At 35.5% G+C, this 23,863-nt stretch overlaps 1 protein-coding gene across 2 annotated transcripts; it reads left to right on the top strand.

The window, feature by feature from the left end:
- The first annotated feature begins 150 nt into the window (after positions 1-150).
- LOC117336788 (condensin-2 complex subunit H2-like) lies at positions 151-22,308 on the top strand. 2 transcript variants are annotated; one of them, XM_033897431.1, is made up of 20 exons: positions 151-412; positions 876-1,018; positions 1,367-1,468; positions 5,411-5,466; positions 5,754-5,829; positions 6,241-6,309; positions 6,745-6,824; positions 7,449-7,615; positions 8,276-8,332; positions 10,792-10,880; positions 11,251-11,322; positions 12,516-12,585; positions 13,248-13,364; positions 13,666-13,790; positions 16,447-16,516; positions 18,666-18,800; positions 19,099-19,163; positions 20,011-20,112; positions 20,987-21,133; positions 21,586-22,308. In XM_033897431.1, exons 2-20 carry the CDS (start codon positions 884-886, stop codon positions 21,721-21,723), a joined length of 1,872 nt encoding a protein of 623 aa, XP_033753322.1. In that variant the 5' UTR covers positions 151-412; positions 876-883; the 3' UTR covers positions 21,724-22,308. The 2 variants fall into 2 exon arrangements, with proteins under 2 accessions (XP_033753322.1, XP_033753321.1); XM_033897430.1 differs by having other exon boundaries at positions 871-1,018.
- Positions 22,309-23,863: the final 1,555 nt, after the last annotated feature.

Below are 23,863 nucleotides of genomic sequence, written 5' to 3'. Positions count from 1 at the left end.
AAATTGTGTAGTAATATACAGACTATTTTCAATTTTTATAGAATCGAATGGATGTTACCCTTCTTTCGATTGGTCTAGATTCACTAATTGGACTACTTTTTGTTGAAATTAGCCAATCAAATATTATTTCTCACTTCTTCGTGTTTGTTTACAAAACGCGCGAGATTCAGATACTGGAGATGAGAGAATTTGCATTACTTCTTCATTGATACTTAATATCATTCTACTTGTGGACGCAAAGTTCATGATAACAAAAGAATGACGGTCCTTTATAATAGTGATTGGATCCCTGCACCGAAAGCTTAAACGTGAACTGATCATAGTCATACGGTTTACCGTTACTTGAACTCTGTTAATGCGTGATTTGAGTAACAGCTGACAGTAACTACATCACTGTAGCGTACACATAAAGGTAAAATACCTACCTCATGGCTGCTGTTTTGTATACCTGCACAACACGGTCTTGAGACAGGGGTTTGTAATGATAATCAATAGGATAGAGTCGAGATCAACATTAGATTTTTGCTCATTTTAAACAAACTCCCGTAGAATGTCATTACAATACAAACCCCCTGTATCCAGTCTGATGTAAGATGAAGTGTGTGTAGCCCAAACATGACAGCTTCATCCCAAATACTTTATTTTATTTAACTGAAATAAACACCATACATACATTACTGTAAAGATGATATAGAACGTCAAACATCTGTTGAAAAGATGTATCGATATATATAGGGCCTAGTAACTTTAAACACCAGTTAGTCTGATCAATGCTTACCTTGTATGTTGATTGAATTTAAGAATGGAAATATAGCAATATTATATTTTGTTTCGTATTTGAAATGTTCAAGAGCTATTGTACTTCTGTAGTTCAGATTCAATCATGGCTGTCCAACAATCACAAACCCAGAACAGTGATGCAATGGAAAAGTTCTGTTCTATGCTCCAACCTATCAGAGACCTCACCAAGAATTGGGATGTAGACATTGCCAGAAACCTAGGGGATTACTTGGAAGAGGTATTATCATGAGCTTAACTGTACAAGACTCAATATCCTTACATATTGTAAACGTGTCTAAATCATTTATATACATTTATGTTTTACAGAAAAGACGTTATAATTTGTTATATACGTAGACTGAACAAAATGAAATGCAGTAATCACTAGCAAGATGACTATAAAATTGGCCAATAGTTAAATTTTCTTTTGTAATGCAAAACAAAAATGCCAAAATATTATAAATGTTTTGTACTTGGAACACTATGGAATAATGGATATATTCGACATTTCACTAAAATACATTGGAATTTTCAGTTTTACTAAATCTTTGATGTTTTTCCTGTATTTCTGTCCTGTTTTGCACAGCTGGAACACATCACAGTAGCCTTTGATGGAGGACTTGTTACTATGAATTTTGCTGAGGCTGCCATGGTCATCCAGGGTTCTGCCTGCGTTTACAGTAAAAAGGTAATTGATGACAATATATTATGATATTGTCTTCATTATTTGTGTAAAAGTTCTGAGGAGTTACGGCACTACTGTATTAGTTCCGACTCCTGAGACCAGTGTATCCTCGTATAGTGATTTTCAAGCTCGTCAACTCTGTGGTTCTGTCTCGAAATTTACAGCTGGCTACAGATCAATGGAATGACAACACAGTTTATAACGTTCAACATTTTATTATATGAAGATTAGAAGTGATGAAACATGATAACTGAATATATACACAATGCTCACGTAACCTAACTGTGCGTCCGGTCCATATCTCGTATGAAAAATATCCACCCCCGTCCCTCCCTGGGGATAAACGTACCCAAAAATACAACGACTATAACATGCCTACAACGGGAAAAGACCACCCGAAATAACAACGGAATTACTGACTATATCATGCCTATTATTGAGAGAAAAATACCACCCAACCCGGGATAATTTAGAGGTTTAAGTCCGAAATCTACTGCATACCTGACTCTGTGAAGGAGAAAGACGAGCCGGCCAGCTACATGTAAGCCTCTGCCAGACTGTCGTATAATACTAAAATTCCCAGCTATATAGCTAAATTTAATTGTATGCCTCGAAATACACGTGCAGTTTGTCCCAAGACTATAGATAGACCGATACCTGAGCGTAGAGTAATGTACAGGTAAGGTGATTATAAATAAACACATACCCTGAACATTAGCCAATCAGAAACGTCGACAATACAACCGGAAGGGATTCCCCAACGGGAATACCCCGTATAAACAATATGGACCGATGATCACAACAACACGCACTCTGATTTACAGGATGTAAATATGGTACTATATACAACAAGTAAGTGTTCAAAACCCAAATCTTTTACATTCGCCCTCCCTTAAAAAAAGACAAATGCCCTCATTTGGTATAATCAACAATCCAATGGTTTTGTAACACTATATCAACCATCATAACAGCGTTGCCCAAAAAACATGATAAACCATGCGTCCATGGTTTTGGGAAAAAAACAAGGCCTTTTCCATAAAAAACAATTCAAAGTTGACAATTATGACCGCAGTTGTACCAAGACAACAGCAAAAAGATGTTTAAGTATAAAAAAATGACATTTTAACAATCTTGTACAAAAACATATCTAAATACCAATTCATCAACCCACATATAACATACAGCTGTACCATGACAACATTCATAACCAGATATATAGCCCATAAGACATAAATGCTTTAAAATATCCCAGATCCAAAGACCTGCATGCATACTTTCTGATAATGGAATAATCCCTCGGACCTTGTCTTCTATATAAGACCCTGAAATCTACCTTACATGTGATGTTATACACAGCAGGTGAACTGTGATCAGCCCAAAATACTTAAGTATTAGGCTGCTTACGCTAAAGTAACAACACATGAAAATAAAAATCAATTCCGATATACCTCCATTCCATACCAGAAATATACATAAACCTCCACTGAAAACAGTGGACAGCACTTCCTGTCTTACAGCTACACATCATACACAAAAATAATAATAAAAAATTACACAAAAATAAACAAGAAAAACCATATGATGATATATAACAATGAGTATATACAATACATGTAGAAATTTTCGTCCACCCCCCAAATAAACCTATCCAAATGTCACATACATGATATATTTATCACACAAAAAAAAGTAAATGAAAAATAACTGTTCACTCAACATCGTCTGGAAAACTAGAGAAATCCTCATCCACGGGGATGTAGCGCGATCCCGCGTCCACCTTGCTGTACCACCGCGCACTGTCCCGTATAACTCCATCAGGGGTGACCTCCTGGTCCCGCGACACGGTGTTCTCCCGGCCCAGGAGTGCAGCGGTGCTCTCCGGGGCTACCTGCTCCCTTACGGACTGTGCCTCCATCCGGAGTTCCTGTGCCTTTGGGGTGACTCCACGCCGGGTATCCTTTGGGGTGACTCCACGCCGGGGTATCCTCTGACCTCCTGGACTGATGTACCTGGTGTGTTTTTTCCTATATCCTGAGTTCATGGGCTGTCTAATTGGATCTATACCCACTATGTTTGAAAAATTCAGACTTGGAAATGATGGCCCACAGCATGAAGAATGCTCTTGGGTATACGTACAGAAGGGTAAGGGGTACTAGTCCTAAAATGCCCTTCATGCTCCCTACCCATCTCAATATCTACTGTGTGTGAGTGAGACTGGTTTTGAAATGGCCCCCCAGTAGCTGGGTAAGATTGGTTTTGAGATGGCCTCCCAACAATTGAATACGAATGGTTTTGAGATGGCCCGTCAATAGCTGAGTAGGAATGGTTTTGAGATGGCCCGTCAACAGCTGAGTATACATTGCTTTGAGACGGCCCCTCAACAGCTGAGTAAGTTACGTGTGACCTTGGCCTTGCACCCACGTGCTGGTTAGAAAAATTTCTAGCGTCTCTCGTAGTGTACTGATTAACTTGACTTTCACAACCTACACCCTCTCGAATTTGAGATTTTGTGCGCCGAACAGGTAATAAATACCTCAGGGGCAAAGCTGACATTGTGAGTGGATTTAACAGGACCTCCCACTGTACCACGTGCAGAAACCCTACCATTACGACTAACGTTAGGAGGCTGCTCATGTTCGATTACTACTGTTACGTCCCGTCCACACTGACCTGTAGCCATTACAATATTTACGCGTGAGGCGAACAAAATATCAACAACAGATTACACAGAGCTGGTTCACGGCACCAATGTAAAAGTTCTGAGGAGTTACGGCACTACTGTATTAGTTCCGACTCCTGAGACCAGTGTATCCTCGTATAGTGATTTTCAAGCTCGTCAACTCTGTGGTTCTGTCTCGAAATTTACAGCTGGCTACAGATCAATGGAATGACAACACAGTTTATAACGTTCAACATTTTATTATATGAAGATTAGAAGTGATGAAACATGATAACTGAATATATACACAATGCTCACGTAACCTAACTGTGCGTCCGGTCCATATCTCGTATGAAAAATATCCACCCCCGTCCCTCCCTGGGGATAAACGTACCCAAAAATACAACGACTATAACATGCCTACAACGGGAAAAGACCACCCGAAATAACAACGGAATTACTGACTATATCATGCCTATTATTGAGAGAAAAATACCACCCAACCCGGGATAATTTAGAGGTTTAAGTCCGAAATCTACTGCATACCTGACTCTGTGAAGGAGAAAGACGAGCCGGCCAGCTACATGTAAGCCTCTGCCAGACTGTCGTATAATACTAAAATTCCCAGCTATATAGCTAAATTTAATTGTATGCCTCGAAATACACGTGCAGTTTGTCCCAAGACTATAGATAGACCGATACCTGAGCGTAGAGTAATGTACAGGTAAGGTGATTATAAATAAACACATACCCTGAACATTAGCCAATCAGAAACGTCGACAATACAACCGGAAGGGATTCCCCAACGGGAATACCCCGTATAAACAATATGGACCGATGATCACAACAACACGCACTCTGATTTACAGGATGTAAATATGGTACTATATACAACAAGTAAGTGTTCAAAACCCAAATCTTTTACATTTGTATAAGATCAAAGAGGGGATAATATTTTTTTTGAACTGTCAAGTGTCTGATTTTTCAAATTTAAGTTTAAAAACTTTTCAAAAATGGCAGTTAATGGTTGTAACAAGTTTCTTAAAATTTTCTGAAATAAAAAGTTATTAGTTAACAGCTAAGTGCTGATTGATCCGTTATCCGACTGTCAATTATTGTTGGTAGAAATCTGTTTGAACTAAGAACTAAAAAAAAAAAAGGAATTCAATCCAGTCTCTTTTGTAAATTATAGATGCCTCTGTCTATCAATTTAGGTTTTCATTTTTTTTGTCTCCAGTGTACTGTAAACAAAACAAAACCAAAGATGATTTTGTTTGTACTTCCAGGTGGAATATCTGTACACTTTGGTACACCAGGTTCTCGACATTGTTGCCAATAAAAAGTAAGTGTGTGTTACTTATTTTAGATCAGTGATTGGTGTTAAATGTAATATTTATCTGAATATCAAATTTATGTCTCATTTTCTTTGGATGTTCCTTCTTACATATATGCTTCAGAATACTTCAATTTTAAACATTGAATTTTTCATAATGTAAGGATCATTTCAAGTAAATAATGACTTTGAACTGCCAGTCAGATAGTTATTGGTAAATTAGGAATATTAATGTTTGTTGAGGGACGAGCAAGAATTTTACAAAATTGTCTTTTGTTATATTTGTGTTTGTACAGAAAACAGGCTAAAGCCTCCTCAGTTGATAATGATGGAAATGATGAGGATGCAAATTTTAATGATGGAACTGTTGAGGTAATGCTTTACTTCTCTACACTGGGTGGTACTTGACTACATTTATGCATTTATTGATTTAAAAAAGGTTTGCTAATCATAAATACTGTACACTATATTTCTGAAAGAATTTCAAAAGAAGCCTTTAAAATGGTTATGTATGAAAATTATTGTTGTGTAGGACAATTATTAAGATTAGTAGTACTAGTAATTTTATTTATTAAACAAATTACGAAAAAACATTGACATTGTATAAATGTATACAGAGTTACAGTACTTCATGATAAACATACCACTTCCTCCCCCACCCACGTCATTATATATATATACAGAGTTACGGTACTTGGCAGTAAAAAGACTACTTCCTCCCCCACCTATGTCATTGTAAATATGTATAATCACAATTGTTTTTTTACTTTTATAATGTAACAGTTTCTCAGTCTGGATGACATCCAAGATCATAACAACATCTGGATCAAGGAGGACAACTACGGATGCAAGGTACGTAAAATACGAATAGATATAGGTATATTAACCGGTATTGGATCTGGCCTATACTTGTAGTGATACCAAAGTCTATTCACATTCATACTTATATTAATTACCAACCTAAAGAAAATGTTTCATAATATAAGTAAGGTGCAAAAAAGCTCCTGGGGTAAGGCGTCACCTCAATCTCTCAACTGTAATTTTATTTTTAAAAGATGATGTAAGTAGTTTTACAATAAGATAAAAAAAAATTGCCAGTCACTATTTTAGATTTATATATAATGAAATTGAAGGTATGATATAAAGATGATGTTCTTAAGCAAAAAACATATTGTTGGATCTGACAGTTAAGGTATGACTATTGTCTTTTACTTTTGAGATAGAAATGTAATTATGATTTGTGATTTGGAATAGTTTCCAATGTTGATTGAACAAGTCATTGCACAGGTTGTCCAGGCCATGCCCCACATGCCCCACTGTCTGATTCCCCTGGAGGATGGCGAGAATGGAGACAACCCACTCCTTAGGTAAGTCTGTGAGACATACATACTGTTCTGTCAGGTGTGTACCTCCTCATCTCTGCCAGAAACTAAATCAGCATTTTGATCAGTGCAATACTTTTTCAAGATTATATTCAAATGTATCATTCAAGTTTAACTAAATCCTGGTTTGACTACACATGCATTGTGGTATTAGGATCAACAATGGAATTACAAAATGTACACCTGTATAACCAAAGCAAGAACAGATATTACAATACATAACACAACTGAACATTTGCGGAATTTTAACAGTATTGTTTACAGTGTAAAGAAGTTTAATGTTTAAATCATAGGCTGAAGATGTAACTTTTTGTATCTAAAAAATATTTTCGTGTAAGGAAAAGACTACAATGGAGCTGAAGTCACCATACCAACACTGAGTAGAGCTGAATATTTTATCTAAATTTTATCCTAACATATATAGAAAATCTTCCTCAATTTCATTCCTCTCTGGCATTTCTCCTTCAAAATGGTTGAAGTTGGCAAGTACCATATAAAGCTAAAGACCACCTAGCACCCTTAAAGGTGGCATCAACATGGGACCTGCTTACACACTTCTTTACACTGGAAACGATAAAACAATATTTCTGATAACTTTGATGTTTACAGTAAAACAGGTGAAGTCCTGGCCAGTCGGAATGACTTCAGGATGAACACGAGTTCTGTCCACCAGTCAGGGATATTGTTGCTGGACATGTACCACTACACTCTTATTGACAATTCCATCAACATGGCGACCATGTCAATCCAAGGTCAAAGTCAATGTTTGAATTCAGGTAGGTATGCAAGGACTACAATGTAAAAAAAAACACACAAAAAAACACACACAAAATGCAAATCAACATGGGAACCGCATCACTTCAAAGTCAAGGTTTGAAATCAGGTGTGTATGCAAGGAGGTCAATGTAAAAAAAAAAAAAAATGCCAATCAGCATGGCGACCTCGTCACTTCAAGGTTAAGGTGTGAGTTCAGGTAGAGAAGCAGAGAGGTCAAAGTTAGATGTAAGGTAATGTAAAACTTAGATGTATGAAAAATGAAAATTTCAATCAACATGGCAACCTGTTCACTCCAAAGCCTTAGCTCGGGTAAAGGCAATGAGGTCAAAACTGGGTGTCATATGGTGAAGAAAAAATGGTCGATGATCATGGTAACCTCGCCATTCCTTGATTAAGGGCCTTAAATAGGCAAACAATGAGAACAAAAGTTGGATGCCAAGTAATGCAGGAAAATGTCAACATGGTGACCTCATTGCTTCAAGGTCAATATGTCAAGGTTATGCTCAAAGGTCAAAAGTACATATACCTTCATGGTTATTTTAGAATGTCATAGTTCAGATAATAGTTCTAACTAGTTCCTGTAATGTAGAAGTATTATTTACCTGAACATCAGCCAATGGCAGGCAGAACGGTACTACAAAATTTTCAATGTCTTATAGATATCTCACAAGAGAAAGGCGTGGCTGAAGATGTTCCCATGGAGGATCCAGTTGAAGGTTTGTTCCTTTTCTCTTTTTCTTTTTTTTTTTTTAAGTAAGTTTCAATCTTTTTATTACTCTGCTTCTCTTTTTCTGGTTAACTTTTCATCTGATCTTCAATATCAATTTTTTGGATGGATTCAGTCATGTGACTGGGATACTCTCTTATGGAGTCAGTTATGTGACTGGGATACTGTCTGATGTAGTCAGTCATGTGACTGGGATACCGTCTGATGTAGTCAGTCATGTGACTGGGATACTCTCTTATGGAGTCAGTCATGTGACTGGGATACCGTCTGATGTAGTCAGTCATGTGACTGGGATACCGTCTGATGTAGTCAGTCATGTGACTGGGATACCGTCTGATGTAGTCAGTCATTTGACTGGGATACCGTCTGATGTAGTCAGTCATGTGACTGGGATACCGTCTGATGTAATCAGTCATTTGACTGGGATACTCTCTTATGGAGTCAGTTATGTAACTGGGATACTCTCTTATGGAGTCAGTCATGTGACTGGGATACCGTCTGATGTAGTCAGTCATGTGACTGGGATACGTCTGATGTAGTCAGTCATGTGACTGGGATACCGTCTGATGTAATCAGTCATGTGACTGGGATACTGTCTGATGTAGTCAGTCATGTGACTGGGATACTCTCTTATTGAGTCAGTCATGTGACTGGGATACTCTCTTATGGAGTCAGTTATGTGAAAATGTTCTTTAATGAAAATTCAGTCAACCATGACCCTGCTCGACGCTGCATGCTTTCAGTAGATTTTTGAAGAAAGAGTGCATCCGGAGTACTCTTGAAACATATGTGCTGGTAAATCATTACAAATCGAACATTGAAAGAGTGCAGATCAGTTACACAACATTTCTTTTCGAAGCGTTTGTACAGCAAAATGCTGCTATTGAGTGAAGTGGATAGGGGTAGGCCCATTGCTCTGATAATGCAGGGGCATTCGCAACATCATGTAGCCCAGCAATATGGTGTTCATGAGAAAACTGTAACCGATTTTAGACGGAGACGACACATCAAGTTGTCGGCACTCATGGTTGACCAGTGTGTCCAAGAATGATTAGGAATCGGTTGTGGGAGGGAGTTTCATTTATGCCACTTACGCAGAGGCGATGCCAACATCAAATGCACCTTAACAGTTTCATTTGGCCCATTGGAGATGCATGTTGTTCATTGACGAGTCTTTACGCTTTACAGGTCAGATTGACGACAATGTCTATTGACATCATGTGAGTGATATTCTGGCGCTTGCGTAACGGAAAGCGATAGATTCGGGGAAGAGTCTGTCAGGGTATGGGCAGGGAAATCTCAAGGCATGAAAACACCTCTCGTGAATATCCATGATAATCTTACAGCTGTAAGATATTGGGATCAGGTGTTGAGACCACACGTTCTTCCTCTTATCCATCAATGTAACCTTACGTTGTAGCAGGACAAGGCGAGGCCCTAAGTTGCTAGGATTTGTCTGGACTTCCTGGCTCAAAGCAACGTTAAAGTCCTTGTTAGACCACCATACAGTCCACGTATGTCCACCATACAGTCCATGTATGTCCCCAATCGAGCATTTATGGTATTAGCTAAACAGGAGGATTAGGAGGCGCTTCAACATCCAATGTCGTGTCGCTCAACTCAAGCAGGCCCTTATTCAGGAGTTGAATATTATCCTACAAAGGGGGCAATAAACACCTTGATGGGGTCATTGTTAAGGAGTGTAAGAGCAGCAACTGATACCAGGGGTGGGCACACATGCTACTGTTTTGATCAGGAAACGGCGTAATGTACACTTGTTTTAATGGTATTCACGCAAACACCATCTGTGATAGGACAATAGAAATCATCAAAATGTATTCAGTAGTGATGAAATAATCAAGAAATTCACACCAAGAACACATCATCAAAGAATCATAAAATAATAACTGTGGAAAATAAACTTGCATTTTTGGGGTTTTTTTTTGCTAGTATATGTCTATAAAATGCACAAAATAGGATCAAACATCTTCTTCACCTTTCACTTTTTTTACTTCAATGAAATATTACCTGGTAATATTCTCCAGACATTTTTGATTCCGGTTTCCTGTATAGACACTCATACATTTTTACTTCCATCATGGAAGCATAACTCCTGCCAATATGGATTAACTGCCTCCTCAATTTATTCACCTCTATGTACAGATGACTGGCTTTCAGAGATTTTTTCACATTTGTTTTTAAAATTTTCTGATGATTTTCAAATGATTATTTACTTGTGTGTTTTGAACAATTCTATTACATAGTAGTTATTAACGGTTAGTAACCCTTACCAGGTCCTCTGTGTCTTTGTATTCATATTTATAGGCTATATGTTAATTTTTTGTGTCTCTTGGCCTCATTCACTTGTACAAAACAATTGTTTACTGCATGTTCAATATGATGTGATTGTATGACGGTAATGAATGATGATCTTTTGTTTGTACCCAGATGACAACAATGAACCGATGTTTGATATGGCTGATGATGAAGTGGATGGAGCCCCACCAGTAAGGGATGTGTCTCCTACAGAAGCCCCGGTAATGACCAGCTTTTTCTCTACCTCTGACAGCTTACTCGTTACCAGTTAATAGAAGTTCATAGAAATGAATGACTTTACGCACTAAATGATTTATGTCCTCATAATTCTTTGGAATTAATTTAAAGTTTATACATTTAATGAATAGCAAAAACATATAAAAACTCTAAAGATAACAAATTACAAATATGAAGAATAACACTTCTTTTTTTATTCAGTTTTAAATCTTAATGATAAATATTAATCATAAAATATAAATTTCATAATTGAGTGTATTTTAACACTAATGAACATAGGTACAATTGACCTGTTACTAAGTGATGATAAATTTAGCTTTACTTTCTCTGAGAGTTTATCACTGGGTTATTTAGGAGGCAGAACCTGAGGAGATACGGAGATCAGAAAGACAGGCCAAGATGGTACGGACTGTGCCACCTAAACCAGTAGGTATTAAAATTGGTAAATCATGAAAACAGCATATGCCTGTAGTCTGGAGCAAATCAAAGAAAATAATAAACAACTTCTAAGGGAAATTTACGATGAGTTTACAAGTTGCATCAATTTAAAATAACCTCTCTTATTGGGGTCATGGATAGTAATGTGTGAGATGTCTTATTGTATGAGAAAACCTTAGTTCTTTGAGAAAACCCACATGAATGGGCAGGTGACCCCCATAACTTTTTACATCCAATCAGGAATCAAACCTCTGGGTGGCTCGGTGAAAGGCAAGGGCATTGTGTCACTTGACCACCCAGAATCAAATACAAAAAATAACACTGAGAAAAGATTTCATACAAAATATCCGATGTTCTACACCATAGGTGGTCATCAGTTAAGTTTGAAACTTCTTTTACAAGATATATCATGAATCCCTCTCCACGACAACAGATTAAGTTTGAAACTTCTTCTACAAGATATATCATGAATCCCTCTCCACGACAACAGATTAAGTTTGAAACTTCTTCTACAAGATATATCATGAATCCCTCTCCACGACAACAGATTAAGTTCATATTCACACCGCAGTTCTACACCTGATTTCTGTAGATTTTGGTGCTCATTGGAAAAAGTTAAATGTTAAGATGAAGAGTCATTGGTCACACTTTACCACTTAAAAAATACAGGTAATTATTTATGTTCCCTATAATTAAAAATAAGCCATCCTGACAGTAAGTCTCGAGAGAATATAAGTCATGACTGCTATTAAAAGATAAGCTTAATACTGTACCAAGTTGTAGGCCTGATTTTTACAAAACAAATTACAAAGTTATTTAAGTCATGTAAATTGTCTATTGCCAATTAAAATTTGATGTTTTGTGAATAAGAATTGTTAAGTCTTTAGAATTAAATTTCCTTAGTATTAATAGAGAAGAAGCATTAATTTTGTTTTTTGCTGTGGTCTTCAGCATAGAATATTAGAAATAAGCCATACAATCCTTACTAACAGAGCGTATAAGCCACAGCTTACGTCCAAGGTTATAATGTATAGATAATCACATACCAAGTACACCATTGACTTATGAGGAGGGTGGGTTGGGTAGGGAGGCATATACTTTATTCACATGAAACCTCGCTAATTTTGCTCTTTTTTTTCAACAAATATTTCATGAATTGGTAATTTATACACCCTCTACAGAATGTGGATGTATGGGACCTGCTTGACCAACATGAAGCCATCACACAAACAGAAAAGGCGTTCAAGAAAAGTAAGTTATTTTACATTCTTACCATGGTATATTGTGAACCCTTTGAACCTAAACATTGGTTGTAGGTTACCTGTATAGGGTAGGAATTTGGAAAAAAGTGATGACTCCTTCGATATTTTTCTGTCTTACTTTTGATTTTGTATATATCTTGTATGACCAATGTTCTTTGACTCAACATATACATAATTTTTTTCTTTTTTTTCTAAGACTGGACCATTTATAGGTCATTTAAGAAGACTGCATCATGCTTTGAGTTGCACTGTCCAATAAACTTTTACTTTCCAAATGCCACTTCCAATTTATGATGCCAAACTAGATTTCAACCAAACTTGAAAATATCTTTTCTTGAATAAATGAGGCTTGGTTGACCCAAGGGGACGGAAGAGCTGGGCGTCGAAAGGGGATTGCAGCAATTTGGGCTTAAATATCATTTCTTATACAAAAAGCTGGTTTGCCCCCTGGGGACAGAGGGGAGGGATCTCAGAAATTTTGTCTGAAACATTACTAAAAGAGGGTAATCATTTATTAAATAGGTAAGGTTTGTTCAACCTCTAGGGACAAAGTGGATGAAACGTATTGAACTTCTCACATCTCATCAAATTTTTAATATGTTGTGGACCATGTTGAAAGTATTGTTGAATCCCATGTTTTTATTTTTCCAGGTAAAACATTCAAAATTCCAAAATGTATACAAGATGTTGCTTCAAAGAAAAGAAAAAGAAAGACACCCCTGAAAAATAACAGACTTCAGCCTCTGTCAGAGTTCATTACAGGAACATGTAAGAGGAAATCAAACACAACTCTATTTTCATTATGTGTTATTTAGATTTTAAGTATTAACCAACACGTTAATTCCATATAAATTTACATAGTTTGATCATTTATAGATGACCTAATAAATTTGAATAAATAAGAAGTTGTAGAGAAGTTCCAAAATTCCATTTGTAACTCAAAAAGTATACATCCTGGTGTCGGATGACCTTTCAGTGCTTTTATGATTTTGATCCTTTTTAAAGAGGCATATTTAAAACTATCTTCTAACTTTCTGGCTTATTTGCATTTGTGGATTGTTGTTTGTAGTTTCACACAAAAGCAAGTTTCCCAAGAACCCGAGAAAGGTACCTGTGCTTGTCGAATTTGAGCAGCAGTACTGGATTGAATACAAGAGGAGACAATCTCTTTTGAGAGAACAGAGGAAATCTATGGTAAAATTACAATGTCATAGAAATAAATTAGATGTGTAGATGAAGTTGAGAGTGTATAATTAATCTTTTGATTTTTATATATATATGGTACTTATATAAGCTAAATGTGCTCAGGAGATTAAACCTATTAATGGTTTAACATTGTCGAAGTAGTAGATTTATCATAATTACATAAACAACAGACTAATCAGAATAATAATGATCACAGGAAAAAACGTAGAGGTTACTACATATCATGACCAATTAAATGTTATAAATGTTGGGAATTGGTTATACCTAACAGATTAAGTTTACAGTACATTATGCATTATAGGGAATAAATAATAAAATCTTCCAGGCTATAATATGTCCATAATAGTTTATTCAGTGATGTATGATTAGGCCGGATGGTTTGGTTGTATCCATAAAGGCGATGTAAGCTATCTCAGCCTTGAGAGAATATGGCAAGTTCATGTATGTTAAGAGGGAATTATGTAACAAAGAGTTCATCAGTTCTTGTGAATAGAATGACTTGAGGTTGTAGTTATCATAATAAATCAGTGTTTGTGTTACACAGAGAGGTTGTAGTTATAATAAATCAGTGTTTGTGTTACACAGAGAGGTTGTAGTTATCATAATAAATCAGTGTTTGTGTTACACAGAGAGGTTGTAGTTATAATAAATCAGTGTTTGTGTTACACAGAGAGGTTGTAGTTATAATAAATCAGTGTTTGTGTTACACAGAGAGGTTGTAGTTATAATAAATCAGTGTTTGTGTTACACAGAGAGGTTGTAGTTATAATAAATCAGTGTTTGTGTTACACAGAGAGGTTGTAATTATAATAAATCAGTGTTTGTGTTACACAGAGAGGTTGTAGTTATAATAAATCAGTGTTTGTGTTACACAGAGGTTGTAGTTATAATAAATCAGTGTTTGTGTTACACAGACAGGTTGTGGTTATAATAAATCAGTGTTTGTGTTACACAGACAGGTTGTGGTTATAATAAATCAGTGTTTGTGTTACACAGAGAGGTTGTAGTTATAATAAATCAGTGTTTGTGTTACACAGAGAGGTTGTAGTTATAATAAATCAGTGTTTGTGTTACACAGAGAGGTTGTAGTTATAATAAATCAGTGTTTGTGTTACACAGAGAGGTTGTAGTTATAATAAATCAGTGTTTGTGTTACACAGAGAGGTTGTAGTTATAATAAATCAGTGTTTGTGTTACACAGAGAGGTTGTAGTTATAATAAATCAGTGTTTGTGTTACACAGAGAGGTTGTAGTTATAATAAATCAGTGTTTGTGTTACACAGAGAGGTTGTAGTTATAATAAATCAGTGTTTGTGTTACACAGAGAGGTTGTAGTTATAATAAATCAGTGTTTGTGTTACACAGAGAGGTTGTAGTTATAATAAATCAGTGTTTGTGTTACACAGAGAGGTTGTAATTATAATAAATCAGTGTTTGTGTTACACAGAGAGGTTGTAGTTATAATAAATCAGTGTTTGTGTTACACAGAGAGGTTGTAGTTATAATAAATCAGTGTTTGTGTTACACAGAGAGGTTGTAGTTATAATAAATCAGTGTTTGTGTTACACAGAGAGGTTGTAGTTATTATAAATCAGTGTTTGTGTTACACAGAGAGGTTGTAGTTATAATAAATCAGTGTTTGTGTTACACAGAGAGGTTGTAGTTATTATAAATCAGTGTTGTGTTACACAGAGAGGTTGTAGTTATCATAATAAATCAGTGTTTGTGTTACACAGAGAGGTTGTAGTTATTATAAATCAGTGTTTGTGTTACACAGAGAGGTTGTAGTTATAATAAATCAGTGTTTGTGTTACACAGAGAGGTTGTAGTTATCATAATAAATCAGTGTTTGTGTTACACAGAGAGGTTGTAGTTATAATAAATCAGTCTTTGTGTTACACAGAGAGGTTGTAGTTATAATAAATCAGTGTTTGTGTTACACAGAGTGGTTGTAGTTATAATAAATCAGTGTTTGTGTTACACAGAGAGGTTGTAATTATAATAAATCAGTGTTTGTGTTACACAGAGAGGTTGTAGTTATAATAAATCAGTGTTTGTGTTACACAGAGAGGTTGTAGTTATAATAAATCAGTGTTTGTGTTACACAGAGAGGTTGTAGTTATAATAAATCAGTGTTTGTGTTACACAGAGTGGTTGTAGTTATAATAAATCAGTGTTTGTGTTACACAGAGTGGTTGTAGTTATAATAAATCAGTGTTTGTGTTACACAGAGAGGTTGTAGTTATAATAAATCAGTGTTTGTGTTACACAGAGAGGTTGTAGTTATAATAAATCAGTGTTTGTGTTACACAGAGAGGTTGTAGTTATAATAAATCAGTGTTTGTGTTACACAGAGAGGTTGTAGTTATAATAAATCAGTGTTTGTGTTACACAGAGAGGTTGTAGTTATAATAAATCAGTGTTTGTGTTACACAGAGAGGTTGTAGTTATCATAATAAATCAGTGTTTGTGTTACACAGAGAGGTTGTAGTTATAATAAATCAGTGTTTGTGTTACACAGAGAGGTTGTAATTATAATAAATCAGTGTTTGTGTTACACAGAGTGGTTGTAGTTATAATAAATCAGTGTTTGTGTTACACAGAGAGGTTGTAGTTATAATAAATCAGTGTTTGTGTTACACAGAGCCGTGAGGTGTTGGAGGAGGATGAAGAGGCTGAGGAGGTGAACCAGAACGACCAGCCTGACAACGTTGGTCAGTACTTATCCTCTTAATGTTGGGTTTAACATCGTGTACCAAATTCAAACTCATAATATCATATCCTAACTGACACACGTATGTCATATCCTAACTGACACACGTATGTCATATCCTAACTGACACTCGTATATCATATCCTAACTGACGCTCATATATCATATCCTAACTGACACTCATGTCATATCCTAACTGACACTCATATGTCATATCCTAACTGACACTTGTATGTCATATCCTAACTGACACTTGTATGTCATATCCTAAATGACACTGGTATGTCATATCCTAACTGACACCTGTATGTCATATCCTAACTGACACTCATATGTCATATCCTAACTGACACTCATATGTCATATCCTAACTGACACTCATATGTCATATCCTAACTGACAGTCATGTCATATCCTAACTGAAAAACGTATGTCATATAATAACTGACACTTGTATGTCATATAACTGACACTTGTATGTCATATCCTAACTGACACTCGTATATCATATCCTAACTGACACTTGTATGTCATATCCTAACTGGCACTTGTATGTCATATAATAACTGACACTCGTATGTCATAAAATAACACACTTGTATGTCATATCCTAACTGACACTTGTATGTCATATCCTAACTGACACTTGTATGTCATATCCTAACTGACACTCGTATGTCATATCCTAACTGACACTTGTATGTCATATCCTAACTGACACTTGTATGTCATATAATAACTGACACTTGTATGTCATATCCTAACTGACACTTGTATGTCATATAATAACTGACACTTGTATGTCATATCCTAACTGGCACTTGTATGTCATATAACTGACGCTTGTATGTCATAATAACTGACGCTCGTATGTCGTATCCTGACTGTAACTGACAAATTCCTTCCTGTATCACACTCAGATTGTAACATCATCTTCTAAGCAATAATTCAAATTCACACAAGCCCAAACATAATTTTAAGTAAAAATTTATATATCCAACAGTTCAGACTTGATAAAGGGTAGAGCCATATAAAAACTGTATGCTGACAGGGTAAGTTAAAAAGCTTTCATGTTAGATTGAAAAAAAAATAAACCCTAATCCAAATTTTTAAAATGCTTCTGAGATGTTCCCCTATATTATAACGACACCTTCAGGTTTATGCATTGCTTGGTAATGCATATGGGCGTCTATTGGTTTATAAGCCTGGGACTTGTCAAAACTGCTTGTTATTGCATCAGTGCAAGAGGAAGGCAGTGTATCTTTGTGAACACATACTTTCCTAATTCCTGGGCATTTTTCACATTCTGGAAACTGTTGTTGATGTGGCAATATGAGCAAAATGAAAGAAACAAACTTTTATTTCAATTTACACAAATGCAATAACTGGTAAAAGAACCCAACAGATATGTATATGACAAAATTGAGTGCCTACCTTGATATCCATACAGCCTGGGCCAGTAACACTAGTCAGTTCTTGTGTGTTGAACATGAATATTACAGAATACTGATTTCAATTCTTGTCATAAAAAAAACTTTGTCAAGTTCACAAAATTGACAACACACAGTCGCTTTGCAATTAAAAACAATTTTGTCAAGTTCACAAAATTGACAACACACAGTCACTTTGCAATAAAAAAAACTTTGTCAAGTTCACAAAATTGACAACACACAGTCACTTTGCATGTGTTTTACATAGTTATCTACCTTGGATAATATCTCCCGTGGCTGGAAGCTTCATCAAGCATGAGTAAATACACAATTTGAAATGCCTCTGTCAAGGTCATGTATGTGTGATTTACTGCTGGGAGTCAGAGTTGAAATAAATACCAGTCAGAAGATTATTTCGGCTTTATATAGGCAGGGACAAACACTGGTCTCCAAACATACTACAAACTAAAATGTTTGTACTTCCTTAGATACCACTACCAGAAGATATTGTTATCAGAGAGAACATCTTGGCAACATTCAGACAACTGCCAATATTTTTATATTCTCAAATTAAAAGCTTTTTAACTTGCACTGTGAGCTTTAATTCATGCCTAGGTTACAACAAATAACAGAAAGGCAAAGAGATAAATCAGGAGAAATTTACATTATCATGTTATACAATGTGTTATATGGTTAAGTAAGTTGTGTGTTTGTTTACAGATATGGGGATAGATGCATTAGATGATGGCGATGACATAGACAATGATGCCCCATTGGTAGATGAAAACCTATTTAATGCCATTGAATCAGCCTTCTCAGATCACCCATTCAATGCAGCATCACCTAGCCAATCAGGTAAAGTATCTGACACTTATTCCTGTAATCTAGAATAGTTCACTATTGACACAGTGTCACCTAGCCAATTAGGTAAAGTATCCGACACTTATTCCTGTAATCTAGAATAGTTCACTGTTGACACAGTGTCACCTAGCCAATTAGGTAAAGTATCCAATACTTTTTCCTGTAATCTCACTACTGATAGTCTGACACTCCTAACCGAACAGTCCTTTATGGTTGTCGACAATTGACAGCAGTGAAATGTTATTATCATTAGATTTCTAGATTGTATAACTCTCCTCTTCTGGCTTTTTAGAACCTGGTGGATTTCAAATTGGAGAAATTGTTACTGATTATGAAGAGCTTGTCAGACAACATGTGGTAAGTTATCTAGGTAAATGTGATTTTGTAAGATAAAACACGGAAAGTTCTCATCAATGACACAGTGCATGCTTATTGAATAGACTCATTTATATTGAAAACACTGAGTAAAATATAGATTGGAAGAACTACAACTAAATTATTTACTTTGAATAAGCTGTTACTGGAATCATACTGTATGTCTATATGTCCACCTGCCTTTGCCGGAATATCTTGTCCGGACAACTCCAAATCTTGTGGGTTGATTTTAATAAAACTTGATACCTATCATAACTAACCCCTGAAGTTGTGTACCTGTGTACTTTCATTTGGAACCTTTTTTTTATGGATTCCTTCCAGGTGAGAAAGGTTTTGGGTTCTGTCCCTGGACTGAGACAGAGTCTAAAAAATTTGGTACTTTTTGTTTTCTGCTTGATGTTGAGCAATAAAACTGATAATAAGAACTGGTTAGCCCTTTGTCAATTTAGTGTGACCAGCTCTAGTGCCATGCTTTTCTGTCCAGGGATGGGATTTCAGTGTGATAGTCCTAAACGTTTTGAGAATGTAAAAAAAGAACATTACCCAGTAATCGTTAAAGATGGTAAGATGTGTCCGCATGATTGAGTAGTAGAACCATTGATCAGTATGAGAATGTAAAAAAAGAACATTACCCAGTAATCGTTAAAGATGGTAAGATGTGTCCGCATGATTGAGTAGTAGAACCATTGATCAGTATGAGAATGTAAAAAAAGAACATTACCCAGTTATCATTAAAGACGTTAAGATGTGTCCGCATGATTGAGTAGTAGAACCATTGATCAGTATGTTTTGTATTAAAGGTATTTCTGATGTTACTTTGTATTTACAGGAACAATACATGGCTAGTGCTCAGGAATATGCTCAGATAACAGAGCTGTCACAACGTGTGGCAGAGTGGGAGGATAAGGTGATACCCAAACTGGAAGAGGAGGTTGGTATACCTGTATTACAGTAACAAGTAGGAAGTCAAGATTTGTTATTCCAAGATATCATGGAGTGTATATTCTGAATTGCCTAGGAGTTTGAAGTCTGAATTGTCTGAGAGTGTCTATTCTGATTTGTCTGAGAGTGTCTATTCTGATTTGTCTGAGTGTCTATTCTGAATTGTCTGAGAGTGTCTATTCTGATTTTATATGAGTGTCTATTCTGATTTATCTGAGAGTGACTATTCTGATTTATCTGAGTGTCTATTCTGATTTGTCTGAGAGTGTCTATTCTGATTTGTCTGAGAGTGTCTATTCTGATTTGTCTGAGAGTGTCTATTCTGATTTATCTGAGAGTGTCTATTCTGATTTATCTGAGAGTGTCTATTCTGATTTATTTGAGAGTGTCTATTCTGATTTATCTGAGAGTTTCTATTCTGATTTATCTGAGAGCGTCTATTCTGATTTAGTATGAATATATAAGTATATAAGTATGAATGAGTAAACTATAATAAACAGTTAAATTGAGATCGTGATATACAATGAGTAAATTATAATATTCAGTAAGAATGGGTAAATTATAATATTCAGTAAGAATGGGTAAATTATGATATTCAGTAAGAATGGGTAAATTATGATATTCAGTAAGAATGGGTGAATTATACTATGCAGTAATAATGGGTAATTTATGATATTCAGTAAGAATGGGTTTAAAATCATAATATACAGTAAGAATGAGTAATTAATCATATATACAGTATATACTATTGAATGTCCACTTACACAAATCTGAAAATGTCTTCTGTATGATTCTGTGATTCCACCACTCATATCACATTTACTTTTCCCGTGTCGTTACATTTGTTTCTTCTTTATTTACAGGAGAACCACGAACCTTTTGACATCAACAAGTATGGAACAAAGGTGTTGAATAATCTTAGTCAAGACAAGACCGTTCCATTTAAATGTGTTGCCAATGGCAAGCCGCCGTTTGAAATATGTAGATTATTTCTGTCATCTTTAATGTTGGTAAGGTTCAGCTAGGTCATCCATTATGTACATTTCAATGTAAAATGAACTGTGTCAGAACCAGAGGTCTGTCTTTTCCGAAAAGAAATTTTTATCTCCTTGATGTTCAGTTTAAACAGATTACACTATATCAGTTTATCTGTGAATATTCATGGTATTTTCTCGAGAGGAAATCTCCCTCACATACTGCTACCAAATGATTTTGTCTGAGATTTCCATTTGTAACACTACCTGATCTGTATAATTCATTCAAATACATGTGACAGGTGCTGTGTGAACTGTTTGATATTCATAATAAGGATCAGTCTGTATATTTCTAGTACCAGCATACCAATCAAAAACATAGAGGAATCAAAATATTTACATTTTGTTATTATCTTAGATGAATTATTTGGATCATTTTCCTAGAATATTTGGGAATGATATTAAACTATTTTCCTTTCATTTTACAGGCAAATACAGAAAATGTGAAAATTGTTCAGAAAGGACATTTGGAAGAAGGTATAGACATGTTTGAGATGAAACTATTATCTACCACACGGATGTTTGAGAAACTAGAGGAATACCAGGCACCATCCCTAGTCTCTTGACCCCTGGTGAAATTTTACTCTTCACAAAGGTTATACAAGGCTGTGACATTTTAAAGATTTTAAAGGACTGTAAATTAGTTATCATCAAATAATGCCTATTTTTATATGGGAAAATATGTGTAGGCTTCAGGTAACACTCAACAGAGTCACCTACCTGGAGATTTATGGTTTGTCAAAGGCTTACCTTATACATTATATCAGCTATCAATAAAACTGTCAGGATTGTAGTGTCCATGCTAAATTCATGTTTTAGACCTCAAACTGTAGTGATAGCCCTTCATTAAATGTGTATAATATTGTGTGAGACTTGAGTGATCACCTACAGTCACAAGAGCTTCCATATCTCCATGGGATGGCCGAGTGTTTGATATGAAAATCAAGCCTCAAACAACCCTCTATACAGAGTTATGCCCCTTTGGTTATATTAGATTTTTAGTTTGCTTGTAATATTTGCTTTCTAAGTATAGTCAGGCTTCAAATTCCAACATATTTTTAGAGCAGTTGGAAAACTTCATTCACTGGGGAAAGTTTAAAGTTGGAAGGTCAAATTTTCCTAGAATAAATAAAAACTATGATTCATATAGGTTTCTGTGTTTGTAATACTTTCTCAGGATGGTATTTATCCTTGTTCTGAGGCTGTGATACCATCACGTAGCGCAAACTTTTGCATGCGACATTGAGTGAAATAGAATAGAATGTATTGTAAGAGATCAAGCTAGAGGCTGAAGTACTCCATAAAATATGGCAGTTTTATGTTCTATTGTCTTGTGATCCACATCTTCGCTAGCCAAGGGTTACAATATACCTAAGTAGGTTGATCATAATCCATGGCTAGCCGAGATGTGTGATCCAAGGTATAAAATAAAGAAATTCTGTTTCCCAGTTCTCCTAAAATGTGAACATCAGATGTGGTGTGTATCTTTTTATTTGTATTTTTATCCCGTGTACAGCAACCGAAAATGAGGTGTTATAAATTTGTTGATTATATATGATACAGCCAACAACTGTCACTGCTTACTTCTTATTTTGGTTCACTTTTATGTTTTGGTTTATATCTGTTTTTGGATCAATGACTATGTCACTCAAGAAAGACAATCGCCATCGGCAAGTGGATGGCCATCAATTTTGAACATGTATACACCAACAGGTACTTCTTACAGAGACAGATTGATCTGGTCTCTGAATCCTATCATATTGGCATTTTGTTTATTGGATATGTAGACATATCATATTGGCATTTTGTTTATTGGATATGTAGACAAAGAAATAAAGATGATACTGAAAGGTACTAAATAGATAAAAACACAGAGTTTCCCATAAATTAAGTTTAATTTTAAAATAATTGTAAACCACTCCAAACAGAATTGCTGAGTATGAGCTCAAGCATACAAGTCATAGTACATTTTTTAACAGCATTCAACAATATTGATCCAACATGCATAAGATGGAAATCATGTTTAACAATATTCAATAATAATTAATATCAATTTCATAAAAAACACAGAGTGATTATGTATGAGGTGTATAGTCACATTCCTTTCAAGCGAGATAAAACCGATCATACTGATTTAAGCTTGCTTGATTTAAAAGAAAAGTATATGTTTCATGAGTGACATGAATAAGTTCGCTGGTAACAAATGAGACGTTTTGGAACTTTTTAGGTGTTATTGGCTTTGTTGAGAGGTATTCTCAAGACTTTTCAGAACAAGAGATTCTACACTTATGGTATGCCTGGTATTTTTTTCTTTGAGTTAAGACAAGGCTCTTGAATTTTGGTCATACTGTTTTTGAGAAAATTTTGATTAAAATTATTCAAGTTAAATGGACATACTTCAAATTAATTTACTACAACCAAATCAGAGCTTGATCGGTATATTACCATTATACAACCACACACCAAATTAGTCTATATCTGTGTCTGTTATAGAGTAAATGAGTATGACAACGACGACCAAAGGTAACACTATATGCCCCCACCACCTGATTATTTCCTGAAATGGCATCGGCATAAAAAAGGTACCAATATTTTTCATTGCAAATGATTTATAAAAAGGTGTCTCTGTATTATAACACAGTCAGAGATTTGTAAGGATCACTCGACAACAAATGTATGAGCAAATATAGAAATGTCAATGTAAAT

Source organism: Pecten maximus, chromosome 10 (assembly GCF_902652985.1).
Source record: "Pecten maximus chromosome 10, xPecMax1.1, whole genome shotgun sequence".
NCBI lineage: Eukaryota > Metazoa > Mollusca > Bivalvia > Pectinida > Pectinidae > Pecten > Pecten maximus.
This window is presented reverse-complemented; position numbering and strand designations above follow the sequence as displayed.

Bases quoted from the DNA above. Each gene is read 5' to 3' on its own strand.
- LOC117336788 (XM_033897431.1), top strand. From the start codon at position 884: ATGGCTGTCCAACAATCACAAACCCAGAACAGTGATGCAATGGAAAAG. The intron at 10,881-11,250 runs GTAATGACCAGC...TGGGTTATTTAG, and splicing joins TGTCTCCTACAGAAGCCCCG to GAGGCAGAACCTGAGGAGAT. The intron at 21,134-21,585 runs GTAAGGTTCAGC...TTCATTTTACAG, and splicing joins TTCTGTCATCTTTAATGTTG to GCAAATACAGAAAATGTGAA.